A 27422-nucleotide genomic window follows, 5' to 3' on the forward strand; every position below is an offset into this window, starting at 1 on the left:
AGACCACACCTGCAACCTCGGCATCATACTCTACTCCTCACTCACCAGCTGCTCACACACGCCTCCAGAATCCTCCACAACACTGGACCCCAATACCTCAACAAAGAATCTCCTTCCATACCCCCAAGAGAAACCTCTGACCCGCCGACTTAGCCCTTGCGGAAAGCCCCGCATCCACAGAGCCAGAACTGGGGGCAGATCCTTCTCCTACCTCGTGGCCTGACCTAGAACGAATTCCCCCTCAGCATCAGGCGGAGCCCTACACTGCAAGCCTTCAGAAAAGACCTCAAGACCGGATGACCTTCGAGCTGCCCGAACCCTCCCCTTCCCTCAGCACCTTGAGACCCTCACAGGTGAGTAGTCGGCTCTATAAATCCCTGATTGATTGATTGACATTGGTCTTTTATTGTGGTAACCTTGACAAAGCCAATAAGCCTGCTTTATTTAAAGTGAGAGTCACTTATAAAGTGTGATCTGGTATAGGTAGGGGTACTGTGATTGTTGGGGTTTAGGACTCGTATCCCACTCAATTAATAGCCCGTTTACCTTACATGTGGTGATCCCTGTTTCAGTGCCGGATGATGACCATTCCCATAATCCTACAGCACCAAGTGCTCCACAAAGGGTTCAGTCACAGCACCTTTCTTAGCCTTCACTGGAGTTACCAGCTACTTCTCGCATTGAAAGGTCTATAACCCAGCCTTCGGGCTGGACTGTTCCCATTTGGCGCAGGGTCAAGACTGATTTGCATATGGCTGGGTCCAAACTGGAATGGCATGATGAGGAAAAAAACGATGGATTTAGGCCCAGATCTCTGTACTGGGGTGAATGTATGACATTGTTCTGCATTCTGTCCATCAATTGTTCTTTTTGCATTTGTCACCCCGAGTGGGACGGGTATGCCCAGACGTGGGTCCTGTGCTCTCCATGCCACTGGAGTCAAGTTATCCTGGCTGATGAGAGCTGAAAGCCCGAAACCGGTCCTAGGATGCTTGTTTGCAGTCCAGGGAGGACCTGGCCTGGAAGTTCGGGTTAGACTTTTCCCATTGGGCGCAGGGTCAAGACTGATTTGCATATGGCTGAGTCCAAACTGGAATGGCATGGTGAGCAAAAAAACAATGGATTTAGGCCCAGATCTCTGTACTGGGGTGAATGTATGACATTGTTCTGCATTCTGTCCATCAGTTGTACTTTTTACTATAACCCAGCCTTGTCGGGAAGATGCAAGATCTGCAAGTGTACATCATCACAAGTCCAGAGATGTGTTTACTGCAGGAGATGCACAGTAGAGGAGCTGGAAAATGCCTCTCATTGCAGAGTAATAGTAGCTGCCATTTGAAACCACCCAGTCATGGAGAAACATTTGGCACATGTCTTCGCTTTAAGATTCAGGCTCGGTGTCCAGGTTGTTGTGTGGTTGATGTATTATTAATCAGCTGATCCGTATTTAGTCCTGTCAAGAGTCTCTCTTATTGATATGATAGCTTTCATAAGTTCTCAAATACAGGTGCAAAAATTCAAATTGTAGGCAACTACATGTGGGTTCAGTATGTCAGTCATTTTGGCGGAAATTGAAACAAAGACTCAAGCTTGCCCTGTTGTGCTTTAGCTCCTGGTCTTTTGGAACCTATGATGAGTAATTTCTCAAGTCCCTTCTCTGTTAGAGCTGGCTAACATTCTCTGGAGAAGAAGTTCGAATCAGCAGATTTAGATCTAGAGTTCCTGAAGGAGATTGTCCTATCTGATTCTTTGGTTGTAGCAGTTGCAAATAAGTTACTTTTCAATAGATTTTTATTAATGTTTTATATGGTATTCAGACAGGCAATAAGTGAAAACATCCCAAAACCCCGACCTCCTACCCCCTCAGCAGTGCTTTTACAAATTCCAACAATTGTATATCTCCAACTCTACAAGTGCATTGCACCATGTCTCTCAAAATACCTCAGTCTGTCAGAATTTGCAAGGCCTGTAAAGTTTTGCAGCAAAGGTATGGCTATGGTCTAGAGGAGAGTCAGTAATCTTTTCCATTCCTAGCATGTACTGTAGTTTAGAATACCAGTGTTGGATGTTAGATATTAAGGGCTACCCCATTTGGTTAAAAAAAGACTGCTTACCCAACAGTACCAATAGATTGAGCAGCCCTTTAATTATTTTCTCCCCCTCCCTGTACAAGTTTAGGAATCAATCCTTCCTGATGGATACTTCCAACCATAGATTTATCACTTTTAGTATATCCCCAGACGCCAGACTGGATCCTGCAACTTTTACTCTGTAGTGCTCCTGCATGATGGCAGGTGGGACCATGTAGCTCCATGTTGACTTTGTTCTGTCTGGAAGTGATGAACGGAGAAGCACATGAGCGCTCCCTCTGCATGCAGACGTCAGTTCCTTTCTTTCTGCATCTTTGAACACTGGTCCAGAGCTGTACTCCCCTTTTTCCTTGTTGGTTGACTAGATAGTTTCTTCTAAGATATTCAACTAGCGTAAAAGGTGTGAGAAGGTGGGTTGGTATATGCTGTCCACTAGTTAAAGTGGTCACCTTGTACCAGGCCACACGACCCATATGATGTATGAGGTCAAAGATAACCTTATTGAAAGCTATCCTAGAGGGAGCTATGGAGAGCAGCCTTCAGGCTTAATCTTGAAGGAATGTATAGCAGCTTGTGTTACCAGAATATCACCTCCTAAATGATTACATAAAAGGAGAACCCCACAGTGTTTATTTAAAATTATGTATTTATTAATATAACAGTCTCTACACAAGACTAGGGCACAAAGCACACAATACTAAATCAATAGACCAATCGTAAATAGCAAAATACACAGCGGGCTCCAGGGGGAGACCGAACCATATACTAAAAAAATGGTATAACAACCACGACTTCAATAGACACAGTGCCTAGAGCAGGTAGAATCGCTGGGACCCCAAGGAACCACCCTGAGGAGTGACACAGGGAACCCACGGAGGACGGGTGCATTGAGGAAACAGATGCGTGCTCCGTACAACTCTATGGGAAATTCGAGGTTGGAAATTTACAAGTTAAGGATACTTCTAAGAGGACTTTGAGCAAACCCTTTGGAACTTAGGTGGTTCTAAGGCCAACCCACCAGTGAGTACTGAAGTACCTGTGTTACCTATCCCAGAAGAGCCGGGTGCATAGGGGTCAGGTGGTGTTGGAAACCTTCGTCGTTTTCAATGGCGAACTGCAAAGAAGTCCTGCTGCCTGGAGAGCGAAGAATGTCCGTGGAATATAAGCCCGGATTCGAGGTGAGAAGAACCTGAAAGCAAAGGGGACAAATTCTGAGTCACTTCAGGTGACCCGGGGCTCGGTAGTCGAATGCCCACCGATGTCGAGTGCTTCAGGAGTGAAGAAGGGTTGCTTGACTCCACAGCCACGGGGACCCGGAGACGTTGAGGACAACCAAAGTCTGCAGGTGAGCTGTCCCACAAAGGATGTCGAGAGCTGAGGGGCCGATGTCTGGCTGGAGCACCAACAAGCCTTGGCAACTGCAACCCACGCTGTCAGAGGAAACAGGTTACGGTGAGGACCAGCAAGGTCCAGGGGACTCTCCAAGCAATGAAGAGTCAGGGCACGACTGGTGCAACCAGGTAAGCCCAAGAATTATCAAGGTGACCCTGGCCAGGACCCACAGGCCAACAGACCAGGGATCGCGAGGAGACCGCAAGCAAGTTAGCAAAGTACCAGCCCACAGGACACTCGTGAAGTGGAGGCCGGAAATCTAAGGTGCAAATACTGCTCGGGGTCAGGACTACACGGAGTCCAAAGCACAGGTACGGGAAGCATATGCAACTGCAAATGTATGCGGTGCACAGGGGTTCGTGTTGCACGGTCCCCATGAGGCATACAGGTCTCAGAATTGCTGAGAGGGCAGATCGACCTCAGGGACCTTCGACAACCCACCTCCTGTGTTGCTGAAATCTTCGGAGTCCTCAGGAGCTCGGGAGAAGCAAACCGGTCAGATGCATTTAGGTGCCTGCTTTTGCAGGGGAGTAACTCCTTTAATCCAAGGGAGATTCTTCAGTCGTCCAGCATCGTGCAGGCAGTCGAAGTACTTGGTTTCTTCTTAGCAGAATCTTGTCCAGGTAAAATCTAAAGTCCTGTAGTCAGGTAGCCCACTTTATACCCATGAGAATGGGTTTGAAAGATTCTGTGGACCCTCCTAGGGGAGGGGCAGGACAGAGGGGTGGCTACACCCATGTCCTTTGTCCAGTTTCGCACCGGAGCTCCGGCAAATGGCTCACAGAACTGGTTCGACCTGGACTTTGCACAGGGACACCAAATGTGCCCCCAGTACAGACTTCTGGCACCATGAGTGCACCTACCCAGCCCCAATACACTAAACCCTGTCTGGGAGGTGGTCACACCTCCCTGTGATAGGATGCCTATTGTCATGCCATTCTCTGCACGCGCTTGGCTCAGCAGCAGGAGAGCAGAATCGTGTCTGTGCTGGCAGCATCAATTTTGTGCTTCTCAAGTCGAGAAAGCCGGTACCGGGTATACCGGAGACCCACATATGTCCCTTTAGAAGGGTGGAATCATACCTGGTGTTTGACACCTAACACGACATGTTTCTAAGCAGCCGTTTTAAAGTTAGCATTTACCACGAGGTTATAATGCACTTAAACATATGTCTGGCTGCATCACAGACAACCCGGAGAATGGTCTCCGAAGGCTGCAGACGGGCTCTGCTCATGCGGAGGCACCCTCTCGTGTAAAACCCAGCACCCTGCCTTCAGGATTGTTAAAGCCTGCTATAGGGGGTGACTGATAGGTATTTAAGTGTAGTCATTTAGATAGATATAGTGAACCTAAATCTTAAGTAAGTGGTGCAAGCACCAGCTTACACAGTCTGCTGTAGCAGGCTGATCATGTCAATTTGGATGGCCTCTCAGGGGTTACATAATACATGCTTCAGCCCATGGGAGGCCTCTGGGGTACCTATGCCCTGGTGTACCATATACTAGGGACTGATAAGGGTACCCCAGAATACAATCTGAAGGTACCTAAAGTACATGCACATTAATTTACAGGAGAAAGCAGATAGACTGGGGTCCTGGATAGCAGGATCCCAGTCAGACTAGGCCAATAATAGTGTGACATCAGCAAAACAGTGGGGGTAACCGTAAGAAGCAGATACTACTTTCCTACTCAAGGGAACTACATCCCATCCAGACACTACAGGATTTAAGCCATGCCAGGTCAAAATTCCTCAACTGAGGCGCATGAGAAATGTCTTGGGAGTTTGGACTTGAGACACAGTACCAAGTTGTGTGAGGAGTGTGCCCTCATAAATCCAAAGGCAATCCATGAAGCAAAGGTGTACATCACTTAAAACCAGAAGAAACCTGCTGCCCCTCAAAGTCGAGAGAATGAATTCATTCCCCCTCCCGAGGTCTTTTCTTAGGATGGCTGTCTTCAGGTAAGTTCAAATCATAGTCTGAGGAAACTCAAGACAGCCAACCCCTACTCCTTTCCAAAATACTATAGTCATTGTTTAATATGTTCTTATACCCCTGTGTTTCAAACCTTTACTGGGATTCTCAGCAGGATGACAAATCCTGTTGTATAACTCTAAACAACTCGGGAATACTGTAAGTTGTATTCCCTTCCAGGCTCTGTAACACCTGGCACGAACATGGCAAAAGAAATAACACATCCCGTAATGAAGTCCATATTATCCAAATCCTTTTAAGATGCTTATCCAGACAGATCAATAGAAGACTAAAAATTATACTAAAACCGACACAGTCCGTACCCCTTTCTACCTCCTCAACTGCCATATCTTCCAGTGAAAGGCTGCCTAGAGGCTGGAGATCAGCCTCACACAAGAAAATAGTATGCACTCATGCAAAAGTCATAAAGGCTTTTGTCTTGGTTCTACCATCTGCAGCCAGACTATTTTCTAGAATTGCCCCATAAACTCTTTAGAAACAACTTTTAGCTTTGGAGCCTTCATTGAACAGGCAGCTTCCATGTGGCTACTTCCAGGTTCACAGGCTACAGTGTCCACATCTTTGTCTGTCAAATATCACACCCAAAAGGATGACCTTTTGTAGCAGTGGGAACTCTTCCTGCACAGTATTTTATAGTTGTAGCAATCTAGGCAAAACATGTTGGATCATCTCAGCCTCTTTTGCTCAAGTTAAATCAAAGAGCATTTGCAAGACACACAAACCCCTAGAGTATCAGAGTGCTGATATGATTTGTACCAAAGAAGTTGGGGTTACATGTATCATTATTTCAAATAGTGATTCTCTAAATGCAATTCTCTGCTAATCGTAATTAGGTAATCACTATTTGAATGTATGAAACTCCATGAGTTTAATTTGGCTTTTCCTACTCGGTCACACATGGAGCTACCTCATTAATATTAATGAGGCAGGTCACAATTTGCGACCCATTAGGAATCCTAATATCTCAGGTATGGTGGCCTGCTGAGGTCAGCAGACCACCATGTCTGTGATTACTTTTAAATAAAGCATTCATTTTTTAAATTTTTTTTTTAATGCAGCTTCTTTTCCTTAAAGGAAAACGGTTTGTGTTAAAAAAAGTAAAATTAAAAGTTTTCTTTTGATTTTGTTTTTTTTTTAGAGTAGGCAGTAGTCTGTGGGACCACTGCCTGCTCTTAAAAAAAACCTTTTTACGAACATTCACAAAGGGGAAGAGGTCCCTTCGGGACCCGTTCCTGTTTGTGAATAGGTTAGCACCTACTTGACGCCGGTGATAAAATGTGAATGTTTTGCGACTGCATTTCGGTCACAAGACATTCCTATATACCGCTGCGATTCGGTATTAGGAAGGGATGCCCTAAACACGCCCCTTCCTAATACTGAATTTGGTCTGTATTCGCAATTCCAACTTGCAATTCAGTAACATGTTATCGAATCGCAAATTGGAATTCGTGCATACCTAAACGCATTTTACCGGTCGCAATCTGCCCGGATTGGGCCGTTTGGGACGGGTAAAATGCATGATACATATGGCCCTTTATCTTTAAAAAATAAAATTGCACAGGCTTGCCTAGTATCAGAGTTCTGATAAGATTAGCACCAAAGAAGTTAATCTTTAAAAAGCAAAAAAAGAAAAGGTTAGACCCACCAATTTTTTTTATATTTTGTACTTATGCCATACGAGTCCGTTCAAGGCATTTGCAAAAGATCCATTGATCTTGTGACTGTATCGGGTCTGTCAGTCAAAACAAGTCAACATTCCTCCTGTTATAAAGGGGCTTGATTCAAATCTTGCTAAAACGTCCAGACACATGGTGTCCATGCTACAATAATTGCTAAGATGTTATAAGTTACTTATTGGTCAGATTTCCTTTTGAATTCCTCTAATCCTCATAAGAGATAAGTCGAAGAAAACCAAGGACTCCAAGAAAAGCAGTGTGCTTACGGATACAAATTTTCATTTTTCATCTCACTGCAAGGCTCGATTCAAAGTGGTGACACATTCAGCGTTCATAGCATCTAAAGACCCTCATCACAGGTATGTCCGTACCTGTATGGAGAGCAGCCCTAGAAAAGTTCAAAAGGAACTACCACTGTTGGTAGCTAGAGAACAAAAACTACATAAAAGATTCTTGGAATTGACAGGAGTGAAGCTTGTGCTCCAATCTTTTCGTCTGTTGTGAGGAGTCAGCTAAATTTCAATGAGAAAAAAACTGTGCTTAAGATCAGAAAGTGGCAGTATGTGGTGGTTGAAATCTACCATTCTTCACAGAGATGCCCAAGAACTAAGGCCCTTGGCACAAATGTGCAAGATCTGAGTATCAGCAGAAAATCTTACTGACTTATAAAAACCTATATCCTCCAATTTTCTTCAAGCTTGTCTATTAACCAATTTAGCAAATACAAGGAGACGATGGACGGAGCACTGAAACTTTTCAGACACTCACCCCCATTACTCCATCCATCATCTCCTTGTGTTTGCTTTGTTCGCCCTAAGTTGGCAGGGTATGCCCAGACGTGGGCCCCTTGCTCACTTTGTCACATGATTCAAGCTAGCCTGGCTGATGAGGTGTGTTACCCTGAAACCAGTCCCAGGATGCTTGTATCTGAAAGAAACACGTTAGTTAGATTCCTCACCTTAGAATATCCCCAGGCATCAGGCTGGATCCGGAAAGATTTTTGTAGCAATACCACTTGCGCGTCGCTAGGCGTCGTCTGCGGCTCCGCGTCCGTCGTTGGCGTCGTGCGCCGGAATGACATCGTCGGAGTACTTAGACGCCGCCCTCGCGCGCTGACGTCAGTTCTTCTTCTTCTTTTTTCCGTGCCAGACAGCGCCGATCCGGGAAGAGCTTACCCCTTAGTCAATTTTTGACTAAACTTTTTGACTCTTTTTAGTCTTCTGTCGACTCGACTCTGGTGCCGGTAGGATGCCTGGATTTAAGGCCTGTGACGCCTGTCATCGCCTGATGTCGGTGACGGACCACCATCGCCGGTACCTTTACTGCCTGGGGGCAGACCACGACGCGGAGTCGTGCCCCGATTGTCAGGCCTTGACCTCGAAGGCTAGGCGGGAGCGGTCCCGTAAGCTTCTCGAGCTTCGGCACTTGGTCCTGGTCCAGGAGGAGGTCCAAGGACCGGTCAGGGAGCCGCAGTCACCATCATCGCTCGTCGGGTCGAAGCGATCAAAGAAGTCCTAGAGGCGACACCGCTCGCCGGTCGCGCGACTCGGCCGAAGGTCAGGGTGGTCCCACCCCGGCGGCTCCGCAGGTGCCGCGTCCGTCTCCGCAGGTGCCGCGTCCGTCTCCATACCCGCCGGTCCCTGGGACTGACGCGACTCCGGCGGAGGTCAGTGCCTTCCTCTCGGCCATGAGCGGCCTGGCTCCGCCGTCGATGCCTCCCGGCGCGCCTTCGGGCCCCGCGGGCTCGACTGGGCGACCTCGTGCGCCGGCGGCTCCGGTCCCGGCGCCGTCGACGACTTCGGTCTCGACGCCGCAGGTCCCCGAGGGATCCAGGCCTGGATCTCTGTCAGCGCCGGTCGACCTCACGACGCCTCCTCCGCTGGCGCCGACACCGGTTCCACCTCCGGCGCCGTCTCCGGACGATGCCGTTCCCCGGTTTAGCCCCTGTCCGGACCCAATGCCGGCACGGCGCCGCACCCGACGCCGATGGATGAGCGTTTCATCTACCATCCGGCTCCGATCGTTCCTCCTGTTTATCAGGAATCGGATGACGGGGGCAACTGGGAGGGGTCTGAGGACCCTATGGCCCCCCAGGGTCAACTTTCACAGGACTGGGCAGACGAACTGGGGGATGCCAGTGGTCTGGACACTTCGCCGGACGCTGGCTTCATCTCTCCTCCGACTGTGGTTTCGGAGGAAGGTGCAGCTTTTTCAGTGGTGCTGCGCAAGGCGGCCGAAGCCCTGGGGCTCGAGTTGCCTGCTGTGGCCGTGAGGACTAATATCCTCACAGAGGTGCTTCAACCGTCAGCAAGCTCCACAGAGCCTCTGCTGCAGTTCAATGAGGCCCTCATCGACGTTCTGCAGGGCACTTGGTCCAAGCCCTCCACAGTTCCTCCTGTGGATCGGAACGTGGCCCGGTGCCACCGCCCTGCTCCGGGTGACCCCAGTTTCCTGTCCCAACACCCCACCCACGAGAGCCTGGTTATCCAGGCCTCCACTTCCCAATCCTCCTTCCCGTCCGCTCCTCCGGATTGGGAATCCAAGAGGCTGGAACAGTTCGGGAAGAAACTGTTCTCCTCCCTGAGTTTGGGCCTGCGGTCTTTGAACACCGCTTGCCTCTTGGACCGTTTCTCCCACTCTCTGTGGGATGCGGTGGAGGACGTGCTGTCCCTGTGTCCGGAGGAGGCCCGTACATGTCTCTCCCAGGCACTTGCTGACGGGCGAGATGCAGCGCGACATGCCATACGGTGTGGACTTGACACCACGGACTCGCTGGGTAGGGCGATTTCCACCACGGTGGCGCTCCGGCGCCACGCCTGGCTGAGGTCCACGTCTTTTTCGGGGGTTGTCCAGAGTACCCTCATGGATATGCCCTTTGATGGCGCTCGCCTTTTTGGTGAGAAGGCGGATAGTGCGCTGGCTCGTTTTAAGGACTCCCGGGCTACTGCCACGTCCTTGGGTTTCTCGGCCCCACGGCCGCACACTTCCGCCTTTCGCCCCTTTCGTGGCCAAGGAAGGAGCGCCCCATCACGTCCGCCTAGCCACCGGCCGCAGAACCAACCTGCACGCGGTCGCGGACGTGGATTCCGTCGTGGCGGTACTAGAGGACAACGCGGTCAGTCCACATCCACCCCGGCAGCATCCACCTCAAAGCCCTCATAGTCCGAGCTTTCAGGCGCATTCCACGCCAGTGGGCGGCAGAGTTCGCCATCACCTGCTCCACTGGCGCTCCATCACTTCGGACAGGTGGGTGCTGCAAATCGTCCGAAGGGGCTACTCCTTCCCCTTCGAGACGACCCCTCCAGCCATGCCACCGCAGTGCCACCGTATATCGGAGGATCACTTGAATCTTCTGCGGGAGGAAGTTACGGCCCTCTTGGCCAAAGAGGCCGTCGAGCGCGTTCCTGGTCCAGAAGTAGGCCGTGGTTGCTATTCTCACTACTTTCTGGTTCCCAAGAAGGGCAAAGGGGGCCTACGCCCTATCTTGGACCTCAGGAGCGTCAACACCTTCCTCCGGAAGGAACGGTTCAAGATGCTAACTTTAGCTCAGGTTCTGGCTGCCCTCGACCCTGGAGACTGGATGGTAGCGTTGGACTTGCAGGACGCCTATTTTCACATCCCCGTCCTGCCGGCCCACCGGCGTTACCTGCGGTTCACGGTAGGTCAGGAGCACTTTCAGTTTACCGTGCTCCCCTTCGGCCTCACCAGTGCCCCTCGGGTGTTCACGAAAGTGATGGCGGTGGTCGCAGCTCATCTGCGCAGATCGGGGGTTCCTGTCTTCCCCTATCTCGACGACTGGCTGTTGAAGGCGGGCTCGCCCCAGCAAGTCGTCTCCCACCTCCAGACTACGGCCGACCTCCTGCATTTGCTGGGGTTCTCCATCAACGTGCCGAAGTCACACCTGAGACCCTCCCAGAAGCTCCTCTTCATCGGAGCGGTTCTAGATTCGGCGCAGTTCCGGCTTATCCTCCGGAACAGCGGGTCCGGGATATTCAGGCTCTGATTCCCATCTTTCGGCCTCTATCCTGGGTTTCGGTCAGGTTGGTGCTGCGGCTTCTGGGGCTGATGGCCTCCTGCATCCTGTTGGTGCATTACGCCAGGTGGCGAATGCGGGCTCTGCAGTGGGACCTGAAGTTTCAGTGGGCCCAGCATCAAGGCAACCTGTCCGACCATGTCTTGATCTCGGAGGGCACTGCGAAACAGTTGCAGTGGTGGCTCAAGGACCGCGATTGGGTCAGCGGCAGATGCCTCTCCCTACCCCAACCGGAGCACGTAGTAGTGACGGACGCGTCCCTCCTGGGATGGGGGGGCCATATGGGAGAGGCGGAGATCAGAGGACTCTGGTCTCCGGCGGAAGCTCAGCTCCATATCAACCTTTTGGAGCGGAGAGCGATTTGGCTTGCACTGAAAGCCTTCCTTCCCTCTGTCCGGGGAAGTGTCGTGCAGGTGTTCACGGACAACACCACCGCCATGTGGTATTGCAACAAACAGGGCGGGGTGGGGTCGTGGACCCTTTGTCAGGAGGCTCTGCGCCTCTGGACATGGCTGGAACACCAGGGCATCACCCTGGTGATTCAACATCTGGCGGGCTCTCTGAACGCCAGAGCAGACAAACTCAGCCGCCGGTGCATGATGGATCACGAATGGCGTCTGAACTCGGACGTGGCGCAAGGTCTCTTTCTGCAGTGGGGAGAGCCTTGGTTAGATCTATTCGCCACCGAAGAGAACGCGCAATGTCAGCAGTTCTGCGCGTTGGAATTTCCAAGGCAGCACTCGCTCGGAGACGCTTTTCGTCGCGAGTGGAGTTGCGGTCTGTTGTACGCCTTTCCGCCTATACCACTTCTGCCCAGAGTGCTGAAGAAGATCAGGCGCGACCGGGCCCAAGTTATCTTAGTGGCTCCGGATTGGGCACGAAGGTTCTGGTATCCCAAGCTACTCAGTATGTCAATCGATCCCCCGATACGACTGCCTCTTCAGGAGGACCTTCTGTCGCAGCAGCAGGGACCGGTCCTCCACCCGAACCTGTCCAGCCTCCATCTCCATGCGTGGAGATTGAGCGGCGGCAGTTGATACCATTTGACTTGCCTCCTGAAGTCTGTGATGTCATTCTGGCAGCCAGGCGTCCCTCCACAAAGACGGTATACGCCTGCCGGTGGAACAAATTTGTGGCATGGTGCACAGCCAAGGCTGTGGATCCCCTTTCCGCCCCTCTTTCTGAGGTTCTACTCTTTCTTCTTTCTTTGGCCCAGCAGGGCTCTGCTTTGGGCACCTTGAAAGGTTATCTTGCTGCGATCTCTGCCTTCTTACGGCTTCCTGATCAGCCTTCTCTTTTCAAGTCCCCTGTCGTTTCCCGTTTTCTCAAAGGCATTACTCATATGTTCCCTCCTGTCCCCTTCGTAATGCCTCAGTGGGACTTGAATCTTGTTCTGACTTTTCTGATGTGCGCTCCTTTTGAGCCTCTTCACAATTGTCCCATTCGTCCTCTGACCCCAAAAAATGCTTTCCTGGTAGCCATCACCTCGGCTAGACGGGTGAGTGAGCTCCAGGCTCTGTCATCTAAGCCTCCCTTTCTTTCTGTTCATCCGGACAAGGTTGTCCTCCGACCTCGTCCTTCTTTTCTACCGAAAGTGGTGACCCCCTTTCACATCGGGCAATCTGTCACGTTGCCCACCTTCTTTCCGCCTCCGCATCCTTCAAAATTGGAAGAGAGGCTCCACCGTTTGGACCCAAAACGGGCGCTGTCCTTTTATTTGGACCGCACCAAACAGTTCCGGGTGGACGACCAACTTTTTGTTGGATACGTAGGACCTAAGAAGGGAAAAGCGGTACACAAACGGACCATATCACGGTGGGTCGTGTTGTGTATTAAACTTTGTTACTCCTTGGCAAAAAAGGACCCTCCTGTTGGGTTGAGGGCCCATTCCACCCGGGCCACAGCGGCTACTACTGCCCTGGGCCGGGGAGTTCCCTTGCGGGACATCTGTCAGGCGGCGACGTGGGCTTCACTGCACACGTTTGCCAAGCACTATTGCCTGGACAGCCAAGTCCGGAGAAACGGCTTCTTTGGCCGTTCTGTTCTCCAGGACTTTCTGGTGTGATCTTGGTTCGCAGACCCACCACTGGGGTTGGTATTGCTGGGGTATCTATTCTAAGGTGAGGAATCTAACTAACGTGTTTCTTTCAGATGAACAAGGTTCGAGTCATGTGGGCTGCTGAATTCATATCTGTGCATAGATCGCCGCCTAGTGTTGGGTCCGGATGTTTGCACGTTGTTGTCCTGGAAGAGTCTTCGAAGTATCCTGGGATAGGTGACTCCTCCCCTGGACTACAGTGCGCATGGGCATCCTCTCCATCCTCAGATTGTTTTTTTCCGCCATTGGGTTCGGATGTGCTTATCTTGACTCAAGTTAGGAAAAAGTTTTTCCAGGCCAAAAGGCCTTTAGTTCGCGTCGGTACTGTTCCCGATCGGTATCGATAGTATCTTTGTTAGTTTACTAACTTCCAGAACCAACTTTTTCGCATCTTACCCGACCATCAACCCAACATCGACGATGGAATCGAGGACGCCATTCAAGAGGTGTCCTGTATGCAATGCGAAATATCCCCATGTCGACGTCCACCCGGTGTGCAACAAATGCCTTTCACCGGATCACGACGAGTCTACATGTATGGCCTGTGCCCGATTCCGATCCAAGAAGACTCTCCGGAATCGACGAGCAGCGAGACTCGAAGCGCAGCAAGTGGCACCGGCCCCGACCAACATCTTCAGCGCCGAGGACGAAGATGTCGAAGACGTGGAGAACCTACCCTCAAGCCCCGCTTCCGAACACGACTCCGGATCGGAGGACGTCGAAGAACGACTCTTTCACAGAGATGAAGCCGACACCGAGGTAGGAGACTACGATGAGGCCTTAGGGGCCGAAGAGAGTAGCTCCGGTGACGAGCAAGGCCTACCCGTACAGACTGAGGATATCCCAGTGCGCCAGTCTATGGCCCCGGTCGAGGGATCGCCTTCGGGCCTTACCCAAGACCTATCCCGCAGTTCTTCGGCCCCGCCCTCTGGCCCGGCCTCGGACATTCAGCGGCAGCCATTACTACCTAAAACGGCTGGTTTCCCTTCTTCGAAACCGAAACCGAAAGCTGTACTGGTTCACCCGAAACCGAAAGTGACGCTGGTCGGCTCGAGGCCCACCACACCTTCGACGCCAGCAAAACCCGTCGGCACCGACCGCACCAAACGAGACTTCGGTGCCGAGCTTGCAGCAGCCGACGTCGGCGCCGACACACGGAAAAAGACCTTCGGTGCCACCAAACCTACTCGGCTCCCGGCACCGAAACAATTGGCTCCGACCCCAAAGGTCAAACTGCCTGCTGCGTCTCACACCGCTTCGACAGCACCACCGAAGGCACACTCATCGACGCCGTCGACGGCCACTACCGCTCCTCGACTCGATGACCCACTGGCGCCGAAGAAGTCCACGCCCGCCTCTACAGAACCGGTCGGCGCAAAAGAATCGATGGCGCTCCAGGTGCGGCCAGTTGCTGCGCAACGCGTCAAACACAAAGCAGTCCTCCAGGACACGTCAGGCTCCGAGCCGATAAAAGCTCCAACAGCCTCTTCGGCACCAGCCAACATCACTTTTGGCCGGCCGCCATCCACGGCCCCGAAACTGTTCCAAATTAGAACACGGGTCACCCACACCACGATCACGCCTGCCGAACGCTCTCCTGCAGAGACGTCACCATCACACATCATCGACGCCGACACCGGCAGGATGATGCTCCACAAGAGAGAATAACTTCCGAGCCAGCTTTGGACTCCTACCGGATCCCGCTTAAGAAAAAGCTGCCAGTGGCTTCGGAACCAGTTCTTTACGAACCTCTCCATTCCTCTTACCAAGATCCACAGTCCTTCTCACCCACACACTCCGAAACAGACGTTTTGGAGGACTACATAGGTGACCACGTCCCCTACCCCGGAGAGATGGACCCTGAAGGCCAACAGGACCCTGACCAAGCTTGGGATGACCCTGTAGACTCGGGTGCACCTATGGATACACAGGACCCGCAACTCTATGGAGCAAAAACGTCTCCCACAGAGGACACTGCCGCATTCAACGCCCTCATTGAACGTGCTGCGGCCAATCATGGTGTGCAACTCCACTCTGACACCGTTGAGGACGACTTTCTCATGGATACTTTCGCATCCTCAGAAAGGAATATAAAAACTCTACCCATGTTGAAGGGTGTCCTCAAACCAGCAAAGGACATCTTCAAGGAACCCACCAGGGCAAGAGTAATAAACCCCAGGATCGACAAAAAATACAGGTCGGCGCCTGGGGACCCTACCTACATTAGAGGCCAGTTACCTCTGGATTCCATAGTAGTTGCGAATGCTCGCAAACGGGCACACTCGCAAACAACAGGTGATGCTCCTCCCCCGGACAAAGAGTCCAAGGTGCTAGAGACCTCCGGCAAACGGGTTGCGGCCCAGGCAGCTAACATATGGCGCATTGCCAATACTCAGGCGCTCCTCGCTCGCTACGATCGAGCACACTACGACACATTAGAACAATTACTCCAACATCTCCCTGACCAATTCAAAGAGGGTGCAGAGATCCTCATCAGGGAGGGACAACTCCTCACAAACGCATCCATTAAGTGTGCACTGGATGCCGCGGATACAGCTGCCAGAGCCATAAACACTAGCGTCATGTTTTGACGACACGCCTGGTTACGAATCTCCGGATTCAAACCTGAGGTACAAAATAACATCCTCAACCAGCCTGTCAACCCCGACTACTTATTCGGGCCAGAGGTTGACACCACCCTAGAGAAAATAAAAAAGGACACAGACCCTGCAAAGTCCATGGGGGCTCTCCAAACGCAGTCCTTTCGGAGCGGCTCCTTTCGTCGCCCCGGAAATAGAGGAGCAGGTAGAGGACAGGGGTCACAGCAAACCTACAACAAGGGAAACACACAAAGTTCCTACGATAAAAACACCCGGGGTGGTTATCGTGGCTCAAGCACAAAGGGCAGAGGACGCGGATACGGCAACACCAGGTCCTCCCCCAAGAACAAACAGTGACGCCCTCTCCCTTCCTCCCGACCACATAACACCTGTCGGGGGAAGGCTACAAAGGTTCCTGTCCACGTGGAACTCCATCACCACGGACAGGTGGGTCAAAGATATTGTCAAACACGGTTACTGCCTAGAATTAACCTCCACTCCACCCTCAATACCTCCAAAACACCGTCCTATGTCCTCAGAGCACTTAACGCTCTTACAGCAGGAAGTGCTAAGTATGCTACTAAAAGGCGCAATAGAGGTCGTACCCGTCCACGAGCAAGGTACGGGGGTGTACTCCCTGTACTTTTTAATACCGAAAAAGGACGGGTCACTCAGACCTATACTAGACCTGAGACCCCTGAACCGCTACATTCTCTCCGAGCATTTTCACATGCTCACTTTACAGCAAGTCCTCCCGCTGCTCAAGCAGGGAGACTTCCTGGCCACACTGGACCTCAAAGATGCGTATTTCCACATACCCATTCACCCCCTCACACAAAAAATACCTCAGGTTCACTGTTCAGGGGCAGCACTACCAATTCAAAGTCCTCCCCTTCGGCGTGACAACAGCACCCAGAGTTTTCACAAAGTGCCTAGCTACTGTGGCTGCCCATCTACGGAGACAGCACATACACGTCTACCCTTACCTGGACGACTGGCTTGTTCAAGCAAAGTCAGCCCAGCAATGTGCCAGCCACATGTCCCGCACCATTCACCTCCTTCACAGTCTGGGGTTCTCACTAAATTACCCAAAATCCCATCTCCAACCCGCACACGTACAACAGTACCCAGGTGCGACTATAGACACTCTGGCGGCCACAGCTCAGCCAAATTTAGTGAGAATCAACAGCATGCAAATGCTGATTTCCAAGTTCAAACCACGAAACTCCCTTCCCGCACGAGTGTTCATGCAGTTGATAGGCATGATGGCCTCCTGCATTTTCATAGTCCCACACGCGAGACTACATATGCGCCCGCTTCAGGAGTGCTTAGCACGTCAGTGGAATCAGGCTCAAGGACAGTTGAAAGACCTAGTGTTGGTGAGCGGTCGGGCATACAACTCTCTGCATTGGTGGAATCCACAAAACCTTTGCAAGGGCCAACCGTTCCAAGAGCCTGTTCCACAAATAATACTGACAGCTGACGCGTCTCTCCAGGGATGGGGAGCTCATGTACTCAACTACACAGTGCAGGGACTATGGACAACACAACAAAAGAAGATGCACATCAACCTTCTGGAACTGATGGCAATCTTCCTGGCTATGAAAGCATTCAAAGTACACTTGTGCAACAAAGTCGTGTTGATCCGGACGGACAACATGACCGCCATGTACTACATACAGAAGCAGGGAGGAACACACTCTCCACAGTTGTCTCATCTGGCTCAGAGCATGTGGAAGTGGGCCATTCAAAGGAACATGTTCCTCATGGCGGAACACCTCCCCGGCAAGGACAACCAGATGGCGGATCTGCTCAGCAGACACAGCCACCAGATGCACGAGTGGGAGTTACACCCATCAGTACTCCAACCGTACTTCCAGCAATGGGGTCATCCAGAGATAGACCTATTCGCCACAAGCGAAAACGCAAAATGCCAAAGCTTTGCCGCCAGGTTCCCACATCCACAATCGCAGGGCAATGCGATATGGATGAACTGGTCCGGCAGATTTGCGTACGCTTTTCCCCCAGCGCCGTTGATACCGCTGGTGGCTCGCAAACTCAGACAACACTCCCTGACACTTGTCCTGGTTGCTCCAACGTGGGCACGCCAGCCATGGTACACCACTTTTCTCGAACTTTCCGTGGTGCCGCATCAAAGGCTGCGGATCAAACCCGCGCATTTGACGCAGAACCATGGAGAGATTCAGCACCCAGATCCGCAACAGCTGAACCTGGCGATCTGGCTCCTGAAGTCCTAGAGTTTGGCTACCTAAACCTGCCACCTGACTGTATGGACATCATTAAGGAAGCTAGAAGACCCACTACCAGAGCTTGCTATGCAGCCAAATGGAAAAGGTTCGTCATTTATTGCAATATTAATGACATTAACCCGCTAGACGCATCCATCCAAAACATAATTTGTTACCTCTTACACCTATACCGATGCAATCTGGCATACACCTCAATACGTGTCCATTTGACCGCAATATCAGCCTATCTCCAGACCAGGCAGCACCTCTCTCTATTCAGAGTGCCTGCCATCAAAGCATTCTTGGAAGGACTCAAACGAGTAATTCCTCCAAGCCACCCACCAGCTCCAATGTGGAACCTCAACTTGGTCCTCACACGCCTGATGGGTCCACCCTTTGAACCTCTACACTCATGCGTGATTCAATTCCTTACCTGGAAAGTAGCTTTCCTAGTAGCGATCACTTCTTTAAGAAGAGTTAGTGAACTCCAGGCACTAACCGTTCAAGAGCCGTTTATACAGGTTCACGCCAACAGGGTCGTACTACGTACCAACCCCAAATTCATGCCCAAGGTGATATCGCAGTTCCACATGAATCAAACTATTGAACTACCTGTTTTCTTTCAATACCCACAAACGGTCGCAGAAAGAGCACTCCATACACTAGATGTGAAGAGAGCCCTCATGTACTATATCGACAGGACTAAGATCTTTAGGAAGACAAAACAACTTTTCGTTGCCTTTGCCCCACACCACAAAGGTAACGCTATCTCCAAAGCGGGTATAGCCAGATGGATCGTTAAATGTATTCAAATTTGCTATCAAAAGGCTAAACGCACATTAACGATTCCCCCACGAGCCCACTCAACACGTAAGTTAGGGGCCTCCATGGCTTTCCTAGGAAACATCCCTTTGCATGATATATGTAGAGCAGCCACCTGGTCCACTACACACACATTTACCAAACACTATTGTGTAGATGTGCAATCAAAACAGCAGGCAGCTGTAGGACAGGCTGTTCTCAAAACTCTTTTTCAGACCGCTGCAGCTGGCACTGGTAGCCGCCGCTAATAGGAGGTACTGCTATGTATTCTATGCACAGATATGAATTCAGCAGCCCACATGCCTCGAACTGAATATGCTACTTACCAGTATGCATCTGTTCTTGGCATGTAGGGCTGCTGACATTCATATCGCCCTCCCTCCTCCCCGGCGCCTGTAACAGCTGCAGCTCTCAGAATTACTGTAAGCATGGTCATCACTTTCTGTATCTACTCCATCACTGCCACAATGGCGAAAAACAATCTGAGGATGGAGAGGATGCCCATGCGCACTGTAGTCCAGGGGAGGAGTCACCTATCCCAGGATACTTCGAAGACTCTTCCAGGACAACAACGTGCAAACATCCGGACCCAACACTAGGCGGCGATCTATGCACAGATATGAATGTCAGCAGCCCTACATGCCAAGAACAGATGCATACTGGTAAGTAGCATATTCATTACTTACCTTCGGTAACGATGTATCTGTAAGAAACATTAGTTAGTTAGATTCCTCACCGACCCACCCATCCTCCCCGTTCTGCGAACTGACATCTAGGGTTAAGGCTATCCTTTTCAGGGCCCTAGATTTTTGGGCACCAGTGTCGGTCTCTTGCATGGCTCTGCGTCCCTGGCGCGGAAAGCTATGTACAAGAACTGACGTCAGCGCGGAGGGCGGCGTCTAAGTACTCCGACGTCATTCCGGCGCACGATGCCAACAACGGACGCGGAGCCGCAGACGACGCCTAGCGACGCGCAAGGGGTATTGCTACAAAAATCTTTCCGGATCCAGCCTGACGCCTGGGGATATTCTAAGGTGAGGAATCTAACTAACTAATGTTTCTTACAGATACATCGTTACCGAAGGTAAGTAACTTGTTCTTCCGGTCCAAGGAAGACCCGGCTTCGCAGTTCGGCCTGGACTCTTCCCACGCGGCACAGGGTCAACACTGATTTGCATACAGCTGGGTCTGAACTGGGGTGGCGAAGTGAGCTACAAACGATGATGGATTCAAACCAGATCTGTGACTGGGGGTGAGTGTCTGAAAAGTTTCGAAGCGCAGTCTCTTTCAAAAGATGGAATTGCTTGGAGATTAATCACCCTATCTGAAACTTAAGTAAATGCACTGTACTCTGGAAGAGCGAGGGCACATTTCAGCAGGCAGTGCTTCATGCTAACATGTCACTACAAGAAAATTGTTTAGTGGCAACCACATACCATCACCAGCTATTAGTATCTGTGTAGACACTCCAGAGCTGAAATTCTTGAAGAGTAAACTTTTCTGAAACTATTTCATGGAGCGATAAACCACTCTCTAACTTTATGTATGCTTCTGTATGAACTATTCAAAGCAGGTGTATCTATAATGGACTCATTGCACACGAATTACAGGTCAATATAATTTTCTTCCTCATTGCCGCAGACTGAAGCAAGGGTGTCATTCTGTTGTGTGAGAGACTATTCCCTCTCCTATGTAGGTCTTCTCTCGTCATATATTGCTCAGAAAACATATTTTCCCTTATGTTGTAGCAGATACTTTCCACTTTGCATGTTCAGAGAGATGCATCTTTCCTGCTGCCCCATTTTTTTGATTCTAGAGAAAGATCCCAAATATGCTGGCTCTTGGTTTGTCATAGGTTTGGTACTATAACTCATAAGAAATGTGCTTGTTTCCCATGAAAGCTACATCGTTTTTTAATAAACTAATTGCTATTAAGTTTATAGATTAAAACAGCAAACCTTACAGCGCAAGCAGTAAAATATAGCTCCTGTGAGAAACTTACATTATATGTCAACACAAAATCATTTCTGCCCACAATAGCTCCACCACTTGCCTTAGATTGTCTTATGTTTGTGGGGTCATCCTCATGCAGCATAGATGGGTTCCTCCAATTTTGTACACCAGTCCATCACCGTGCACAAGACCCTTAGCCAAGGCTGGTTAACTGAGTTCCACGGCTGGGCAATGTCCATTTTGGCGATCAACGTCCCTAACCCAACTAAGGACAGCTCCCCCTCCAGATTCTCCAGTTGATCAAGCATTGCAATACACAATGACCAGTCAGTAGATATGCAAGAGGGAGTGAAAGAAGGCAGCCCAGTAGTTTGCAATCACTGGACATGACCAGACTACATGGAAAAAGTATGCGCTCTCCTCGTCACATTGGAAACAAACCGGGGAAGAGCGCTCAGTTGAATCAAGTAGAGCATTGAGCAGATTGCCAATTCCTTCGGCACCATGAGGGCATCCTTCCACTCACTATCTTCTAGGAGGCCCACCCATGACTCCCATTTGGCTTTTGTGGGAGTAAACACGTTCTATGAGTTGATGACTAAAGATTTGTAGATGTGGGAAATGCCTCTCTTCTCCAGAGATCCAATAAGTAATTTGGCCTCCAATGGGTTTAACTCTGAAGTCTTCCGGAGGGACTCCCCGGAAGATAAGGCATGACAAAGTGTAAGAACTTATAAATTGAGAATGATGAAAATTAAACTCTGCCTTCAGCTCCCGAAAGAACTACATGTGTGATCCCTGCGACACATCCCCCAATTTGGAGATACCAATGAGATCTCATTTGCCAAAACCCTCTAATTGTGCAACGTGCCTCTCCAGAGGGGGCTCTCAAGTAATATTTCTGTCCTACCCAATCCAGCACAGCTCAAACCTCAAATCATAAAGACTATCTCCAGAGCTCCACAAAGGAATGAGAAACAGGCTCCAGGTATATCATCCACATGATGGCATCACTGGCGATAAGGCCACTTCAGTCTGAAAGGCCAGGTCTTCCCAACCCCTGTGGATTCAATCGTTCAGAACCACTAGTTGAGAGGCCCAATAATTCAATCACACATCCGCTGCAGCAAGGTCCCCTTCCTGTGGATTGGACACAATTGCTGAAGGCAGTGCGTAGGACCCGGTTGGCCCAGAGGAAGGACCACACTCCAGTGTGAACTTCAGAAAACCACTGCGGTGGGATTGCATGCAGACAGTTGTTCAGAGGATGTACAGAAATCGCTGATGGACCATCATGTTAAAGACTGCTGATCTTCCTAGGATACTAAGGAACAGCTGAACCCACTTTTTGAGATCTCTCGTCCTCCGAGAGACCAGAGGTTTAGGACTGAGAGACCAGGAGAGGTCCAGAAGCAGGGACATGCATGCCAAGGTATTGGAAAAATAAATTATGGACAAGCATCTGAGTCTACCAGGTGTACCTGGCCGGGGGGGGGGGAGGATCAGGAGGGGCCTGGTCTAGTTAACTAGTAAGCTAGAGGCTTGTCCATACAGGTCTAATATCCATAACAGTCTTAGCCTTGTGATATCTGGGTGGGGGCGGGACACAAAAAGCAGTACATCGTCATGCCAGCTTCATCTTGTGGTTTGATTAAATTTTTATTTGAAAGACTTGCATCCTTAACTATAGTCTTACTATATCTAGATTTGTATATATGGTTTCTGAAGGATACTATGTGAGATTTCAGAACTCAGTAACATTTGAGTTTCTTCATTCAACAGAGCAAAGTGCGTGGTCCTGTGAGTGGCAGTCCAGACAGTATGGGAACATCACGTCTGGCCGTCCCTAGCCAGCTCTTGTCTCAGCCACCTGTGCAACCATCCAGCTTGGTTGAAGACTCCTTGAAGAAAAGGTGAGATGGTTGTAGGTGGGGTTCTATCTGTTCATTAAAGGTGTAACTAATGATTTCCTATGTTGTGCTATAAGAGGGATCCACCAGGAGAACAAAGATCAGAAAGAGGTCTGATTGGACTTTATGGAGTTCCATGTAACGGCATTGGCAAAGATGATGTACTACTTTGCAGAGCTTGACAAAGTCACACAAAAAATGATCAAGTAATTAAAATCATTAGGTGTAAATGGAGAGCAGTAAACTTCAAAATCTTGTATAGGTATCTTCTCATTACTACATACGTTATGGGTCTAACCTAGTACGTAGTACGATTATGCTCTTTCACTGCAACCACTTATAACAATATGTTTCCATTTTGGCATGGTTCTCAGTATAGAAGAAACCCAGTAGAAGAAATACATTCCCCACCAGAGAAAAAACACGCCCGAACAATACATGTTAGATAGAGCATCCCTTATACATCTAGCACAGCTCTAATAAGCCCACAGTGGGCCATGAAATAACTCATATCAAAACATGCCACAAAGACACTTTATAAACGAACTTCCAGACAACCAGCAACACCAGGTGTACATTATCTCTACTCCATGGCATAGGGCATGTTACCTCCTAAGAGACACATAAGCAGCTGGTATATGCCCTGCAGCAGATTTCAGACATCCACAGCTAACTGAACGTGACGCTGCCATCCAGCCAGAGATGGGCAAGATCATATCATTATAGAATTAACTCTGATCTTAGATGGAAATCCTGGGATCGTGTGCTATGTGACCCTGGACTGTCAGCAGCAGTAAAAGGGCATACCAATGATAGGCTGTGCAAATACTAAAAACCTAACAAGGTAGTTGTTGCAGTACATCATGGTGCTATACTTTTCTGATAGATAGTTCAATCCACAAATTCCTCACATTTTGAATATACCCATACATAAGAATGGATCTAGAAACTTTTCAGCAGTACCTCTGTGTGCCGTGTAGGTGGCACCGTGTGGCTCCATACCAACATCATTCCACACGGTAATGATGTGCGGCATCTCTCCCATGCGCTGTCAGTTCCTTTCTTTTCCACACCACCAGATGCGGATTCAGAGCTACCTCTTGTCTCTCAAAGACACTTTACCTCGATCAAAGTTATATAGTGTGAAAGGGTTAAGACGGTTTCAAGACAATGTCTATGACGGATTCCCATCAGGTATGCATGTTTTGTCTAGGGTTGTGCCATGATCCAAGTCCTGCAGTGACTGCATGTCAATGAATCTGAAGGCCATCTGGGACTGAGAGGTGAAACTCCATATTGCCAAGCACAAGAAGGCTCCACGCCAAGAATGCTCTAACTCGCTGTCCAAGTCCAAGGTCCAGTCCCAGTCTTGTTTCTGCCCCAGGAGTCATCGAAGCGGTTTGCAAGGCTGGTCTTTGTCACAATCCAAATCTTCAGTGTCTAAGAAGAGACATGAGAAATCTAAATGGGACTCTGCCCCCTCTTGCTTTTGCCAGAGTAGGCGTGGGTGTTGTACCATGATCTAGATCACCCTCCTGGAGTTGCAAAACTTTGGAGCCAATTCCACATCTGGTTCTGGCACAACCTGAGTTTCTAGGGCCATCTGTCACCCCGCGCCTGGTCTAAGAGCTCTGTGCAGCCATGCTCTGGCTCCTTCCTAACTCACTCTGGCGCTCCTTAGGCCTTAAAGAGCTGAGAAACCTTTACCTGGAGTGCCACTGGTGAGTTCACCCTCGGCACCAGCAGCTGGACCCTCTGTGTCTGTTAACGCCTCTGGCCCCAGTCTGGACCATGTATCGGGCCATGCTAGACCTTGAGACTTTGAAGCCAATCCAGACACCATCGATGCTGGTGAGGAGCTTTCAATTGTTCTATCGATCTCTGAGACTGCACCAGTCCAACCTTACCCGATGCCACACCCAACGGCAGTTGAGGTGCCCTTTCCTCTGCTTGCATCACTATCTCCAGAAGGCCGAGAACAAACATCACACGCTTTTTTGGTACAGACTCGGACCATGACTATAATGCAGGTGAATAGTTTGCTCAGCCTTTTTATGATTCCAATGGGTTGGATGACTAGCAGGAGGCTAGTGGTTGTAATACCGCCCCTGAAACGGGCCTCCTCTCACACCTGGTCCAGCCACAGAAGTCTGCTTCCCACACCATGGTAATACATAGAGCAGCTGAAGTCTTTGACCTTCAGCTCCCCAGGTTGGAGGTCAAGACTAATGTTTTGACTGAAGTTCTCCAGATGTGGTAATCCTCTTCGAAGCCCCTCTTGCCATTTAACAAGTCCTTGACAGACACCTTATTATGGGCATGGGCCAAACATTGCTCTGGTCACCAATTAGCTGGCCATGTGTGCGATGCCAATGCCCTGCCACTGGCGATTCTGCTTTCCTATATCATCACCGCTCCCCTGAAAGTTTGGTGTTGCAGACATCCGCAAGTACGACCACTCCCAACTACTCCCTCACACAAAGTCAAAATGTGTTGAAACCTTCGGTAAACAAGTATTTTAGACTACCAGTTTGGCACTTCGGTCTGTGAACGCCAGCTGCCTGCTGGAGCGCTATTGCCACACCCTTTGGGATTCAGTGGCTCCAGTCCTCCCAGGTGTCCCTGAAGATCTACAACCTGTGCTTGCCCAAGCCATTCAGGACGGTCGGGATGCTGCCAGGTTTATGATTCATTGTGACTTGAACACCACTGATTTCATTGGGTGGGCCATCGTCACCAGTGTTGCCATTCGCCGCCATGCCTAGCTGCGGTCCACCGGTTTATTGTGTGGTGTCTAGTCAACCCTCATGTAAATGCTGTTTGATGGAACTCTCCAGAGCTATGGCACACTCCTCTAGCTTATCTACCCCACCCGCATCAGCCCTACCATTCCTTTTGCTACTTCAGCAGAGGCACCCCATACCACCATTCAATCCTACTTCAGCATGGCGGGCAGAAGGTTCATGGTCACAGTTTATTTTCCCACCGACGCTCCTTCCACCATCTCTCCAACAACTGATGGAGGACAATGTCTCCATTTTGTGGCAGGAAGTTTCAGGCCCTTTTGGCTAAACGAGCTACTGGGAGGCTTTCTGTGCCAGAAGTAGGTTGTGGTTGCTATTATTGCAACTTCTTGGTGACCACGAAGGACAGATGTCCTTTGGCCTATCTATGACCTGCTCCCTCTCGATGCTTTCCTCCAGAAGGAAACATTCAAAATGCTCACATTAGCCCATGTCTGCTCTGCCCTCGACCCTGGAAACTGGATGGTAGTGTTGGACCTGCAGGACACCTATTGCTGCATACCCATACTGCTGGGCCTGCGGTGTTACCTGTGGTTTGAAGTTCAACTGGAGCATTTTCAATTTGCTGTGCTTCCCCTTGGTATTACCAGTGCCCCTCAGGTGTTTACTAGAGTCACGGCAGTACATCTTTGGAGATCATGGGTGCCTGTCTTCCCCCTATCTCTACAACTGGCTGTTGTAGGCAGGTCAACCACCTCCTAATATGGTGAACCTCCTATCATCTTTTGGGTTGGCTATCTAAGTGCCAAAGTCACAGCGGACTCCTTCTGATGCACTCCCCTTGTTTAGACCCATTCCGGACATGTTTGGTTTGGTGCCTTTCTCCTAGGAAAGAGTGTCCAGGACATTCAGGCTGTGATCCAGATCTTTCAGACTCATTCCTGGATTTCATTGAGGTAGACTCAGAGGGTATTGGGACTGATTGCCTCCTGCACTGCACTGGTCGAGTACGCCCTGTGGCATATGTAGTCTCGGCACTGGGATCTGAAGTCCGTGGGCCCAGCATCAAGGGGACATCTCCAACCATGTTCAGATTTCTAAAGAGTCTGCAGTGGTGCTTGTTGGACCCCGATTGGGTCAGCAATTGACCCCTCTGCCATTCCCACCCACAGCTGGCAGTAGTGGCAGATGCATCACTTCTGAGTTGTGGCCGGCACCTGGAAGAGGGGGCGATCAAAGCTTTCTGGTCTGAGGAGAGTCCCAACTCCATAACAGCTTCCTGGAGCTGAGGGGCGTACGTTTGACACTGAAAGCCTTCCTGCCATCCATCAAGGGGAGGCTGGTGCCTGTGCTCATGGACAACACCACCGCAAAGTGGTACTGCAGCAAACAGGGCGGGGGGGGGGGGGGGCTGGCACAGACCCTGTGCCAGAAGGCCTTGCACATCTGGAAATGGCTGGACCGCCAAGGAATTTTCCTGGTGGTGGCTCACCTGGCAGGATCGTTGAATTCCAGGGCAGACAAGCTCAGCCGTCTACGCCTTGTGGATGATGAATGGCAGTTGCACCCTGGAGGTGGAGTAGGATCTCTTCTGTGAATAGGTGAGGCCTTGGCTTGATCTGTTCACCAAATCAAAGAACATGCAGTGTCAGCACTTCAGCTCATTGGAGTTTCCAAGGCGTCTCTCTCTCTGAGACGCTTTTAGCCTCAAATGGAACTCTGGATTCCTTTATGCCTCCTGGCTAATACCTCTCCTGCCCTGAATTCTCATGAAAATCAGGACCGATCAGACCCACGTCATCCTAATGGCCCCGAATTGGGCATGGATAGTGTGTTATCCAGAACTCCTGGGCTTGAGCAT

General features: G+C 50.2%; 1 protein-coding gene across 1 annotated transcript in view; it reads left to right on the forward strand.

Moving 5' to 3' along the window:
- IKBKB (inhibitor of nuclear factor kappa B kinase subunit beta) overlaps positions 1-27422 on the forward strand; it is a 432685-nt gene that overhangs the window by 379197 nt on the left and 26066 nt on the right. The window contains exon 20 of the mRNA XM_085634081.1: positions 22690-22820. Within this exon, the coding sequence (XP_085490207.1) occupies positions 22690-22820 (131 nt within the window). The remainder of the gene's footprint in view (positions 1-22689; positions 22821-27422) is intronic.

This window comes from Triturus cristatus, chromosome 11, assembly GCF_964204655.1.
Source record: "Triturus cristatus chromosome 11, aTriCri1.1, whole genome shotgun sequence".
Classification (NCBI taxonomy): Eukaryota; Metazoa; Chordata; class Amphibia; order Caudata; family Salamandridae; genus Triturus; species Triturus cristatus.